The sequence below is a fragment of the Canis lupus genome, chromosome 22 (genome assembly GCF_011100685.1).
Source record: "Canis lupus familiaris isolate Mischka breed German Shepherd chromosome 22, alternate assembly UU_Cfam_GSD_1.0, whole genome shotgun sequence".
NCBI classification, from domain to species: Eukaryota; Metazoa; Chordata; class Mammalia; order Carnivora; family Canidae; genus Canis; species Canis lupus.
Genome location: NC_049243.1, coordinates 8,223,074 through 8,236,782, shown reverse-complemented (window position 1 = coordinate 8,236,782; position 13,709 = coordinate 8,223,074). Strand labels below are relative to the sequence as shown.

General features: G+C 42.4%; 1 protein-coding gene across 1 annotated transcript in view; it reads left to right on the top strand.

The window, feature by feature from the left end:
• Positions 1–537: 537 nt before the first annotated feature.
• TNFSF11 (TNF superfamily member 11) overlaps positions 538–13,709 on the top strand; it is a 31,021-nt gene continuing 17,849 nt past the window's right edge. Inside the window, exons 1-2 of the mRNA XM_038569367.1 lie at positions 538–750; positions 7,033–7,200. Coding sequence (XP_038425295.1) covers positions 538–750; positions 7,033–7,200 — 381 coding nt within the window. The remainder of the gene's footprint in view (positions 751–7,032; positions 7,201–13,709) is intronic.

Here is a 13,709-nt window from a genome sequence, read left to right as displayed (position 1 = left end):
GCGGAATTTCTTTGGGGCGGTGAAGGGAGGGGGGAAGGGGGCTTCGGAGGTCGCCAGGTGCAGCTCTCCTGCGGGGGAAAGTGCAGCTCGCGGCCGCCGGGCGCCCGGGCCCCGAGGGTGGGCGAGCCCCTCTGTGCCGACCCCGGGCACCTCCGCCCGCGCACCCCCCGGCAGCCGAGCCCGGCGCCCGCCCCGCGAGCGCCGTGGGGAGGGGAGGGGAGGGGAGGGGAGGGGAGGGCGGGGGCGCGGGGAGGCCGGTCGGCGAGGGCGACGGAGTTCGAGAGCGAGGGAGGAGAGAGGAAGGAAGGGGCGCCGGCGGGGGGAGTGGAGGAGCAGCCGCGCCCGGGGCTGATTGGCTCCCGGGCCCGGCCCTCGGCCGCGGTGTATAAGAGTTGGGGTGTCCGGGCGCCCTGCCCGCCCGCCCCCGAGCAGCGCCCCGGCTCCGAGGCCCCAGGTCGAGGCCGCCCGGCCGCGCGCCGCCTTCCGAGTCGCTCGCGGGCAGAGGACGAGGCGGGCACCGCCCGCGGCCCGAGCGCCATGCGCCGCGCCAGCCGAGACTACAGCAAGTACCTGCGCGGCCCCGAGGAGGCGGGCGGCGGCCCGGGCGCCCCCCACGACGGCCCCCCGCCCGCGCCGCCCGCGCCGCCCGCGCCCCCGCCCGCCTCCCGCTCCGTGGCCGTGGCCTTCCTGGGGCTGGGGCTGGGCCAGGTGGTCTGCAGCGTCGCCCTGTTCCTCTACTTCAGGGCTCAGGTGAGTGCCCGCCTCCCCAAGGTCCCGGCTGCACGGGAGGGAACCTGAGTCCGGCTGCCCGGACCCTCGGGAGGGCTCCCCGCGGGGCTCCCCTCGGGGCTCCTCCCCCGCCCCCGGCCTCGCTGCGCGCTCAGCCCTGGGCTCGCCCGGCTGGTGGGTTTGAATTTCCCCCGCGACGCAGCATTGGCCGCTCACCTCCACCGAAAGCGCTTCCCCGGCCCAGTGCGGAGCCGGGAGCGAACTCGCGGCCACGCAGGGCCGGCCCGGAGCCCCCCGCCACCCCCCCACCCCCCACCCGCGCTGGCGGCGGGGCAGGTGCGCTCCGGGAGGGGCCGCGGGGCACGGGGGCGCGCGGGGCTCCGCCCTGCAGGAGGCCCCCCCGCAGCACGCGGCGGAGGTGCCCGGGGCGCCGGAGAGGCCCGGGGACGGGGACCCCTGCGCTCCGCTCGCCCCCCGGGGTGCAAGGACCACGGGCCTTCCCTCGCAGGTGGGCGGAGGGAGGGAGAAGCTATAGGTGTGTGTGGTCGCGGTGGAGCCCTCGGCCCCGGCGCAGCCTCGCTACAGCCCAGCAAATAACCGAACTTCTAAAAGACGAGAAGGAGGGCTGGGAACTGCAGAGAAAGATAGTAGAAAGGAAGGGGTAAATCTGTAATATTATGCTTTCTGGTGGTTTATGCTCTTGTGTTTTCTTGGAAATTGCAGTGCAGTTGGTTGGATTCATTCAAATGTTCTTGTCTGGTGCTGTGAACTCTTTCTCAGAGGAAGTGGAGGGCTGACTGTGCACTTTTTTTTTTTTTATGGGAAAAGAGAGTTGGGTTTGGACTTTATGGGTTTTCAGATTCAAAGGTGATTACTAAACCGAGTTGGATGCATCAAAACATGGCATTGCTTGCGCTGTATGGGTTTTTGACGCGTGCCAGAGTCTTAAACTTCGTTGCTTGCAATCGCAGGCCTTTTGTTAAATATTCGTTGTCTACTGTTTTGTGTTTTATAGAGCAAGTTTGATTATCTACTATAAAAAAAAAGGTCTAAATATTATGAGTGATACTTTAGGACACTCGTATTTGCATATTAATAAAAATAATCTTTACCTGTTGAGATAACTTTTTCTTAAAAAAGCAACTTTGCAACAAGGATTACTCACATCAATATGAAAGTGATGAAATGTTTTTCTTTCATCACAGTATGCTGCCGTCAAGAATGAGTGGTCCACCCATTTCCCCATCCAGTTTTCTCCCTCCCCTCCCCGCATGTAAAGTCTGTATATATTGAGTGTCTACACTGCAGATGAGACTATGAAGCGCTATGGAATGTGAATTAAGAATCACTAATTCAACATATAATGTCCACCTACTGTGTGCATCACATGGTGCCATGTAAATCATTAATTCAACATATAATGTCCACCTGCTATGTGCATCATATGGTGCCACGTAATGGAGGGACCTATAACAAAAGACTTAAAATTCTTGGCCAAACAAGAGAGCAGCATTCAGAAAAAGGACAGAAGATACAGTAGTTCTCTACTATTTATCTTTTCTAACACCTTAGGGATGTGGCATTTTTGTAGCAGTAGTAGCGAAGTGAATGTTCAGCAACGAAAGAGCAGTGGGGAATGAATGAGCTCAAGGGATGATGCCTAGCTCAGGCTGGTGGGAGCCATGGAGATGGGTGTGGCCACGTAGAAAGTGGCATGCTGGGCTCTTAGGACAGTTGTTCTGCTGTTTCACAGAAATATTAATGGTCTGGTAGGCTTGGGGGTCGGATGATCCCTTATCACAATTTAGTAGTCTTGATGTTACATGGGTAATAGTGAAGCTCTTAGCACTTTCTTCCAAAGTAAATGTGCAAACTAGTCAGCGTAGCTAGAAAATTTTCATTTGGAGATTTAATAGCATCAGATTTTATAGGTACAGTTTTCCTAAATGCCATGAAGGACAGGTTTCTCTAAGACTTACGCAGAATGTATTAACCATTACTCCTGAACCCCATTTTGTACTGCATTTTTAAAGGGGCATCTTCTTTAGGAAAGAAGTAATATAAGGAGTAATGTGTTCATAGGAAGACACCACTATCTTTGCTTGCATTTTACTGAGGATAGTATCTACCTTTTTTTATATATATAATAAATTTATTTTTTATTGGTGTTCAATTTACCAACATACAGAATAAGACCCAGTGCTCATCTCGTCACGTGCCCTCCTCAGTGCCCGTCACCCATTCACCCCCACCCCCCGCCCTCCTCCCCTTCCACCACCCCTAGTTCGTTTCCCAGAGTTAGGAGTCTTTATGTATCTACCTTTGTTACCTAAAGGAGTCCTAATCATTTAGAGATGCTTACCGAAGTAGTTACAAGTGAATGCTATGATGTCCGGAATTTATTTCAAAACAATAGGTTCATCTTATAGATGAAACGAGATTGGTCATGGCTTGATAATTGTTGAAGCTTGGTGATGGGTTTGTGGGAGTTCATTCTGCAATTCTTTCCACTTTTATGTATGCCAAAGGCCTTCTTTCAAAGTTCTACTAGCTAAGAGAATAGACTTGATTTGACCCATCACTAATGCAACATTTTTAGTCATATCAATTCTTTAGATTAGAACTTGGTACCAAGTAAGAGATTATTTTTTTTTGATTCCACTAAAGTTGTGAGTGTCAACTACTTGGGGTTTCTGAATGCATCTGAATCAGAATGAAATCATTTAGTATCAAGTGACGTGTTTACAGTTTATAGTAAGCAAATGAGAAAAAGGAGCCAGTTTTATTGATTTTGTTTAAAGGAGAGGTAGCTATGTAATTCTTCAAGAAAAAAACAAAACCAGTTAATTTAGTTTTTAATGCAGTTAGAAGAATGCTTAGAATAGTGTAAAAATTACAGTAACTTTTAAAAAATTGTTTCCCCTTCTCATGTTTGAATAGTTAAAAATGAATCAGCCTCCCAAATGTTTGCAGATTGCATGTACCCAGATTGAAAAGAAAAAAAAAAAAGTACTAGATCTAAAGTAGATTGACTTTTCCTCCACCAACCTTGCCAAAGAAAAAATAGCATGTGGTTTGTGCTATATATTTACCACATAGTATTCATACTTTGGTTTGCAAAGAAGAAGAAAAAAACCTTCCAAAAAGTTGCTTGTAGAATTTATGTGTGTGTGTTTTCTTTCTTTCTTTCTTTCTTTTTTTTTTTTTTTAAACATCCATATAACCATATTCAAAGTTTGGAGTTTAGCTACAAGATAAACTTTTTCAGAAAACCATCTCTGTTGCCCTTTTAACTTCTTCCCCCAAACCCCCAGTATACACACCAACCTCCCTGGCTGTTTGCTACCCAAACAGGAGAGCCGTCCCTGCTGCAGCTGTGATGTAGAGGTGTGCAGGCTGCCTGTTTGAAAAAAGATAAAGAAGTAGCACAAATGTCAAGCATCCTGCCTCATTTAACCCTACAAATGATTACATTTCAAAGAAGCTTTTTTGTAAAGACTTTCATAGGAACTACATCATCTGATAAACGCATTTTTAAAGTCTTTTAAATCAGATGTTCAAGGTTTATAGAATATGTGTAGACACTTCTAGCGACGATGAATTCTTGTAACTCGGTTTGCTGTGATTTTTCTGATGAGTTTCTGCGTTCCTCTGTTGAGTGGAGTAAGTTCAAGAAGGCAAGGGCTGCCTGTTTTGCTCACTTACCTCATTGGCAGCATCTAGCCCTGTGCCTGGCATGTTCAACTCACTGAAGAAGCTTTTCAAATGATTCACAACACTAGAAATTTGCAATATGGAAGTTATCTACTGAGGAGCTAAACTAAGATGAAAAAGCAGCATTTTTTCAGTCGTGCAAATTCTCTATCGGGACTCTGGCATCTGGAGAGAGGGTGTGGGATAGGAGAGTCCTTGGTTCAGCCCCTGGACTTGACCTGGGGTCTTCCCTCCATGGAGACTCCCAGAGGAGAGGCCCCCACTAGGGGCTCCCCACTGGTCTGCCCACCCCCACTCCTCAACTCCTCTCTTGTCTCCTGGTCTCCATTTTTGGGAAGGGAATGCCACAAGGCACTGGAACAAGAAAGACGTTTGATTGCAGCTTCACTAGACATTTCTAACGTATGGCCTCTAAGAGAACAAAATAAATGACTATATTGAAATTAATTTTGCCACGCTTTCATGATTTCTTTTGGGGAAACGATTGATGATTTTTATATATGTCTTAGTTCTAGAATTACCTTCCTAAACACTGGATCTCAAGTGCACATTTGAAGCCCTTCGGGAGAGAGTCAGTTGGCCCCCATCCTTAGGGATGTGCATTCAGTTGGCTGGGGGTGGCATCTGGGCATGGAGACTTTTTAACAGAGAGAGAGGGGACAAGGTCCTTGCGTTACATTTCTTTGCCTTGGCTCATTAGCCATTATTATTGTCACGAGATGTTTGTACTAACTGCCATTACTTGTGAAAAAAAATTTAAAATTGGTGTCCAAGGAAATGTCGAGACATTTGAATAGCAGAAAGTCTACATCTGCACAACTGATATTGGAAAGCATTTCTTCTTAAACTGTAATGTACATGGGGAGGACCTGGGATCTAGTTAGGTTGCAGATTCCCAGGCGGTGCACCAGGGACCTGAGAGTCCACCTTCCCTAAGGAGCTCCCAGGGAGTCTGTGAAGCCACAGGTGCTTGGACTGTCCTTTCAGTAGTGACAGCCTGGCGGGCTGCTGCTCTGTGGATGGCGCTTGGTCTGTCAGCAAGCCTGGAGCTCAACCAATTTTAGGGTCCCCAGGCATTTCCCCTGCTAACACCACACTGTTCCTGTAGATCAGCAGTTTTCTGGTGGTGAGCCAACTGAGGCCTTGGCATGATCATCTTTCTTGAGGTCTGAACCCAGTGACCCTTCATATCAGCTGCCCAGGCTTCTCTGATTTTGTGGGAAACCTATTGGCATAACTGAGCTTTTTCCAAAAAAAAAAAAAAATTGTGATCAAAAAGCTTTCCTTATATAAACACTCACATATTCTGACTTTGTACTGATTATTTTAAAGAAAATATGGAAAATAAGTATGGATCACAAATAACTTTGCTTCTTGAACAATACCTCTGCCATATGCAAGCCTGAAATAATAAAATTTGTATTAGTGGGTGCACATGTGATGAAAGGTTATCATTCATTTTGAGAATCTCAGATATGGGTAATAGAGTTTATTTCTGATGGTTGGTTAATAGACCTGCACATCTTTCTAATTACTTTTAAAAAGATAAACCAGGCACAGAGAGACCTGCTGTTAATTCACTGAGCTTATAACCTTGTATAATTGTTCCTTTCTTCATCCAGTCTGTACCTACTAATGAGCAAATGCACACGAGGTACCTTGAATTTTTGGAAGAAGAGGACAATAAATTAGACAATTGTTATTAAAACAATTGATAGCTAATTATCTTTACCCTTTACTTGGCAGTCGAAACTGCTACAAGGGCTTGTCACAGCCCCAGAAGGAAGGGACAGATGATTTCAAGAAAAGAGTAATACTTAAAGAAATGTTTATGCAGACGATCAGCTGACAACTCAGTGGGGATATTTTGGGTGAGACAGTCCCTTCCATTATAGGAATTTTAGCATCTCCCCTCCATGTATCCATACAGCCTGCTCACCACATGCAGTCCTCTTCACGCCATGTGACACTATCACCCCCTGGCAGACGTACCACTCCAGGTTAAGAAACACTGATAAGGATTTCAACAAAAAGGGAAATTATGCTTCTGGCTTTAGGGTTTTTTTTTGGGGGGGGGGCCCTAGGAAATGGATTTCTCCCTCCTTTCTTTGGCTGGTTAAAATACACATTGATTAAGGAAAAAAGCCAAACATGGTGGTTAAAGATGGTGTTAATTTCACCTGGTTTTTGTAGGTTTCATGCTTTGAATATCCAAGTGAGCTCCATCATCCCATCTAGCATGCTGGGTATGACTGAAAGACAAAAAGTTTTCTCTACCTGCACCGATCACAAGCGATTTTTGCTTGGCGTTCCTCCCCTCTATGAGGACTTACACCTTGGCAGGCGACTTTGATAATTTCCCCCACGATTCACACGTGTATGCTTGTGTTGTGAATCATAGCTACTCATAAAAATGAATTAGAAGTCAATGTTTCAACAACTTGAGGGTAATTGTGCTAACTACTAATTGTTGGAGATATAAAGACTCGTGAAAGAATGAATTTTTTGCCTTATGTCAGTCACACTTTATTAAATAGCAGAATGATCAATGATAATTACTCTACACCTTGACTTTTTTTTTCCCCTCAGATGGATCCTAATAGAATATCAGAAGATGACACTCACTGCATTAATAGAATTTTCAAACTCCATGAAAATGCAGATTTGCAAGACACAACTCTGGAGAATCAAGACACAAAATTAATACCTGATTCGTGTAAGAGCATTAAGCAGGCCTTCCGAGCCGCTGTACAAAAGGTGAGCCCACATGAGGATATTAAGTCAAGGGCCCGCATTGACCCTGCTAATACTGAAAATTAATACTGGCTAAGTGCAGTTGACTTTGTTCTTTTTCATTTTAATAATTTGTAAAAAGAGCTAGAGAATTTTTTTTTAAGAGATTGGCAAAATTCTTTTGAAGTTAGTAGTGGCTTATTAGGATGACCAGAGACGTTCATGCACATATTCTTCGCTTTCTTTTCTTTTCTTTTTTTGTTTAAGAAGAGACACTTAAATTCATACATTGAAGGAGGACAAAGATAGTTTGTGGTAGTCAGCGGGTCAGTTTGCTAGTATGAATCCCCTGCCCTAGAAACCATTCCCTCAGTTTCTAAGACTCACTGCTATTTCTATTTCCTTTACGTTTGGTTTTGTAATGGTGGGATCTCCTATTCCACAACTGTTGATCCAGGACTTGGTTAAGAATAACTGTGACTGGGGCACTTGGACGGCTCAGTCCGTTAAGCATCTGCCTTCAGCTCAGGTCATGATCCCAGGGTCCTGGGATCGAGCCCCATCCCATGTCTGGCTCCCTGCTCAACTGGGAGCCTGCTTCTCCCTCTCCCTCTGTTCCTCCCTCTGTTCATGTGCTCATTCTTTTTCATAAATAAATAAAATCTTTTTTTTTTTTTAAAGAATAATTGTAACTGATTCATTGTTGACATCCGTGGTGAGGAGGTAAGCAAGCAGAGCATGAAAGTGATGTGGTGGGCAAGGTGGGAGCTCTGTGTCCATTTTTCTCATTTTCCAGATCTGGGTGAAAAGGAAGGAGATGGGGTCAGGGGAGACCAGTGACTTCTCTTACACCAACAACTCTAAGTGAGAAACACTGCATTTAATAACTGTGTGTTCTACTTTCCTGAATAAAATCACTTGAGAATTCTGCAGTCGTGGGATTAATTTACTTACTGATTCCACCGAAAACTGGGTCGAATCCAGCAGCTCTGGTGCATGACTGCTTGCACACATTGCATACTAGCTTGCACATCTGTGTGGGCTCTTGCATGTACCCATTTATCCCAACCTCTAATTTGCAACTCCTTGGGCTATCTCTGATCATCTTAGAGTAAATCCTAAAGTTGCCAAACTCCTTAAATCTAAATTGAATTTTAATTTAGTCTATTTTTTAAAAAAAAATCTACATATAGTAATAGTATTTTTAAAAAAAGACAGTATGTGTCGGAGGGGTGGAGGTAGGGAGATGAAGCTGTTTTGTATAACCCATAAAGTTGATTTTTGCTGTATTTTGTCAAATCTACGATACCACCAGTTTTCAACTTACATCATTATTTCATGCATCACAAAGAAACAAATGTTGACACAAATATTAAACGTGATCACCATAGAATCTCTGCATCTTAATTTCAGAGTTACTAAAATGTAAGAAAAATGCGTCATAGAATCAATGAAGTACATATTGCTCTAATATCTGTAAGAGCATACTGGTTATAAATATTACATTTTGTTATTACTTTGTGTACAGGTCCTTAGCTTTATGCAGTGGATACATATTTTAAAGTATGTAGGCTTAAATTTGATCTTTTTATCTTATATCATAATTTTTGAGCAATGGAAATAGCAATTATGCCAGTCTATTCTTTTTTATTGTTTGGTTTTATGTTTCATTTTTGTTGGTCTGCTTTTTTATTGCCTCTCCCTAATGTTGAGTAATCTGTCTATAAACAATGATTTGCATGTACTAGAGATAATCTATTAGTTGGAAACTGATCTCGTAATTAAGGTAATTCTGGTTAGGTAAATGATTGTCTCTTAACTTTCTGTGTGAATTGACCCATATTGTACCTCCTTACAATGAAGAGATAAGCTTTTAATTTCACAGGCGTAACCTGTTCTTAAAAATTACTCTTCGAGCTTTTTTTCTGGAAGAATATGATCAGCCAAGATAATTTTGAAAATAAAAAATACTAAGAAGAACAGATACCATTAGCATTTTTTAGGAGAATGCAAAAGTGGTTCATCTTAATAGGTCAAGAGAGAAAAACATTGGCATCTCATAGATACTAAGAAGTGATGGACAAAAATTCGTATTTATTTCTGTTGTTTAAAATCCATTAGATCCTAGAAAAAAATCCATTAGAAAACAGAACCAGATGGATTCTTGATGTTTTTCTAAAATACTTCAATCTGAAAGTTAGCTAATGATGAAAAATAGAAACATTCTCTTAAAGCCAGGGATACAACGAAGATGCCTGGTGTGCCCACATTATTTAACATTGTTCAGAATATACTAGCTAATGTAATTATACGAGAGGATAAAATATGAAAACATACGTATATATACATACACAGATATGGAGAGGGCAAATTTGCATGTGCTATGAGTGTATACTTGGGAAAATTCAAAAGAGTTAGAAGGCTGCAAGCAAAATAAACCAGTTGGTAAAAATTAATAAGTAATAATCACTAGCTGTCAAACAAGAATTAGAAATTCTTTGAAATTAGAATTTCAAACAAGAATTAGAAAACGCAAATGAAAGATTCCATTCATATGTTTTAAACAGCCCTAAAAATAAACTTAACAAAGCACGGACAAAGCTTATGGAGAAAAAAACTACAAAACTCTACAAAGGCATTTGCAAGGTAAAGACTTAACTATGCAAAGTCCTGATCCGTGCGAGACCAGACACCTTAAAGCAGACTTTATTGAATGTGTGTGTGTGTGTGTGTATGTATGTCTTTAGTATAATATAACATTATTTTAAATAAGTGGGTATAGTTTGAATTATTCAAAAATGGTACTGGGAGGATTTGTTTACTTTTTTTTTTAATTAATTAATTTATTTATGATAGAGATAGACACAGAGAGAGAGAGGCAGAGACACAGGAGGAGGGAGAAGCAGGCTCCATGCCGGGAGCCCGATGTGGGAATCCATCCAGGGACTCCAGGATCACGCCCTGGGCCAAAGGCAAGCGCTAAACCGCTGAGCCACCCAGGGATCCCTGTTTACTATTTTTAAGAAGTGATAGCCTTACCTCATGTCCTAAGTGGAAACGAATCCCAGCTGAAGAGAGTATTGGTGGCCAGTCACTGCTCCCTGCCAGTCCCACACCTTCTGTTGCCTCAGTGGACTTTTCTGCCCCTACCTGCCTGTTCATTGTTCCATTTCCTCTGAGCTTTCAGTGGCTGTCTAGATAGTATGACAAACCAGTGTGTACTTAAAATCAGCAACAATGGCAGAATTTTCATTCTTTTAGGGGCATGTTGCAGACTTGGTGCCTCGTTCCAAATAAGTAACACTCCTTATAAGAGATTCGGTACCTGGCAAGCCAAAGGAGGATGATTTGTGGGCAGACAAGAAACCATCAACTCTTCTTATTAAGGCACACAGTTTTAATTATATTTACAGATTAGGATGACTCACGGAATGAGGAGAACTTTATTTTGTTAATAGCACATTTTTTTGTTATGGGGCCACAAGATTTTACCCATTATTCATGGTTAATAACATCACACACAGGCAATCCTTTGTAAAGAGTAAGGAGCTGTCATAATACATACCAATGTGTGTTCAGACGTAGAAGATGCCATTTCTTCCTCCAGACAAGAACCAGACAAGAAGTTCTTTAAGAAGGAGACGAGCGTTATCCATACCTTTTCATTAGAATCAAGCCATGTTTATTAAGCACACGTACCGTGCTAGGCACCTTGCCATAACTTCTCCTGTACCCAAGGACTTATTCTTCTCTTACTGTCGCCAAATAGTGATTTGCCAGCTGTGTTATCCTTTGATGAGAATTATTGGTTAATATGACATTCTCTACATCTTGCCAAAATAATTAGATTTCTCATTTCTCTTGCCAGTGCTGAAAATAGAATGGGTGTATCAGGCATTTGTAAGTAGGTTTGTATCTTAGTCTTAATTCTAATATAGATATTGAGTGAACCCGTAAAAGAAAATTACATGTGAGGTTTCAATCATTATTGAAAGATCAAACCCATCCAGTGGTAACAAATGCTAGACATAAGCACAATATTACATTATATGTGTGCAAAAAGTGGTGTTTACCCAGCCCGTCTTTGGTCAGACAAGTAATGCTGTTTTCCCCCTTTTTTGTTTGTGGCTGGGCTTTCTTGGCTTTTTTTCCCCTTTAGCACAGAACTCTGAAAGCCTCTTAGTGATCCAGCCCTACCAACCACAATTTACAAAGTCTATCATAACAGTCTATGACAATAAAGAAAACACTAGTACAAATATGGTGTCCAATTTATAAAGAAATTCTTGTTTCCAGCTTTGGCAGCCTCTCTGGCCTCTGCTAGCCCGAGGAGTGGAGTGGTGAGCTCAGGCCTGGGCAGGGGAACTTGGCCCTTAGATCTCTCGGCCAGTCTCAGTAGAAAACCATGTATTTATGCACTAAATATACGTTCTGAGCACTCAAGGCTGTGACTCGGCATGATTTTAGTATGCTCAGTTGTTGATTTCACATTGAATATCCGTTTGTGAAAAACTTCACTGAAACCTACTATGAAAAATATTTAAAAGAGTGATATGGAAGAGAGAGATTAATGGGGATGTTCAGTGAATTCAAGAAGACACCCCCCCCACCCCAGGATGTGGGAAGGCAGCATGGAGATTTACATGTACATGGATTTTTTTAATATTGGCTTTTAAAATGCTTTTTGTGACTATTCTATAATGTTCTTAATATAAGGGAATGTTTTATTTAATACTTAAGTTAATACATATGTATGTTTGGTAGCAATAAAACTTTTTCCCCTGAAAGAGTTGTACGATCAGAAGTGTTTAGCAGTCTCAGAATGAATCTGGAAACTCCCGTCAGGATGAGGTCTTGCTCACACTTGAATATGTCACACATAATGTAGTCTTAAGAATGAAAGAAAAGAACAAATAAATGATTGATGACTTATGGAACTCTGTGAACTAATATTTTTAACTAAACATGGGTCCTCGACCGACTCCTAAAACCAGAGTGTTAGTAGCCTGGTTCTCATTTATCTGATATCTTAACCAACGTTATATTTGATCATTATTAATATTATAGCCGGAGGGAGTAAGGCCTGGGTACAGATACAGAAGTACAGATAATCTTTGTTGAAAGTTATCTCCATCCAGACTTCTCCCTTTAGGCATGTTTTCCTTGAGTCTCTGCAATTTCACTGCAGATATGAAAAGCCAAAGATGATAATGACTACCAATAACTATCTTCTGTTGGCATATTCGTGACTAACCATTTCCTGAAGTCAGGAAGCCTCTGAGCCTCCAAAGGCTTACTGGAAAATAGGGAGTAAAACCAGAGCCATCATTATTGAACAATTAATTTGTACCTGGAATTCTTATTTTATTCTTTGAGATCAGTACATATTTGGTCTCCTCTCCTACAGGATTCAGAGCATAAATAAAAACTATCTCCTCATATTAAGAATGCTATACCCAAAGATTTTCAATATTTTGATCCGTAAGGAAATATTCACTATTATTTGGCAGTCTATGCTGCTGTAACAAAGAGAACCATCATTCATGAACTAAGTAAGACAGAGGTTTTTATTTTTTTATTTTATTTTTTTCCTCTTATGCAATAATCTAGGGTTGAGCAGTCCAGGATTAGCAGGGAGACTCCTCCATCCTCAACTGGAACCTTCCAGACCTTCTGTTGATTCAAGTTGGCTTTTCCATTTGTTACCATTTCCAGACAGAGGGAAGGGAGAGAAAAGGCCAAGAGTGGTAGCTGGGAGCTGAGATACCATTGCTTCTATTTTTTTTTCTATTTTTATTTTTATTTTTTATTGGAGTTTGATTTGCCAACATATAGTGTAACACCCAGGGCTCATCCTGTCAAGTGCTACCCTCAGTGCCTGTCACCCAGTCACCCCATCCCCCCGTCCACCCCCCCTTCCACTACCCCTTGTTCATTTCCCAGAGTTAGGAGTCTCTCACATTGATACCATTGCTTCTAGTAGTATCTTGTTGGCTGGAACTTACACATAAGACCACACCTGGCTGCAAGGGAGGCTGCACAATATTATTTCTAGCTGAGGAGCCATTTGCACCAAGGCTTGAGGAAGGGAATTGCCCATAACTCACCAGGAAGAGGACGGGCTGCATTCTAGGGACAGTGACCAGTCTCTAATACTCACTAAACCCTATTTAGGCAGGAAAGTAGGCTCACCATATGAGCAGAGTTTACTCCATGAATACATGTCTATGAAAAATTTGAATGACTAAGATTTTAGTTTCTAAAAGTTAAAGGATTTTAGGATTATTTGGATTCCACGAGAGAAAGAAATTTAAAAGTGGATTTAACAGAATGCATCTTACTAAAGAGCTTTCAGAGATTTGTTTAGGCATATACATCTCCACATCTGTGATCTTTGAATGAACTTTGATTGTCACCTGCACAGTTTTTAGTAGGTTTTTTGGATTCAAGAATATTAATTTAAAGCCAAAAAATTTATCAGATTAAGTGGTTGTGTTCTCCAATAGACAGCTGATCCTTTAGAATTCTGATGT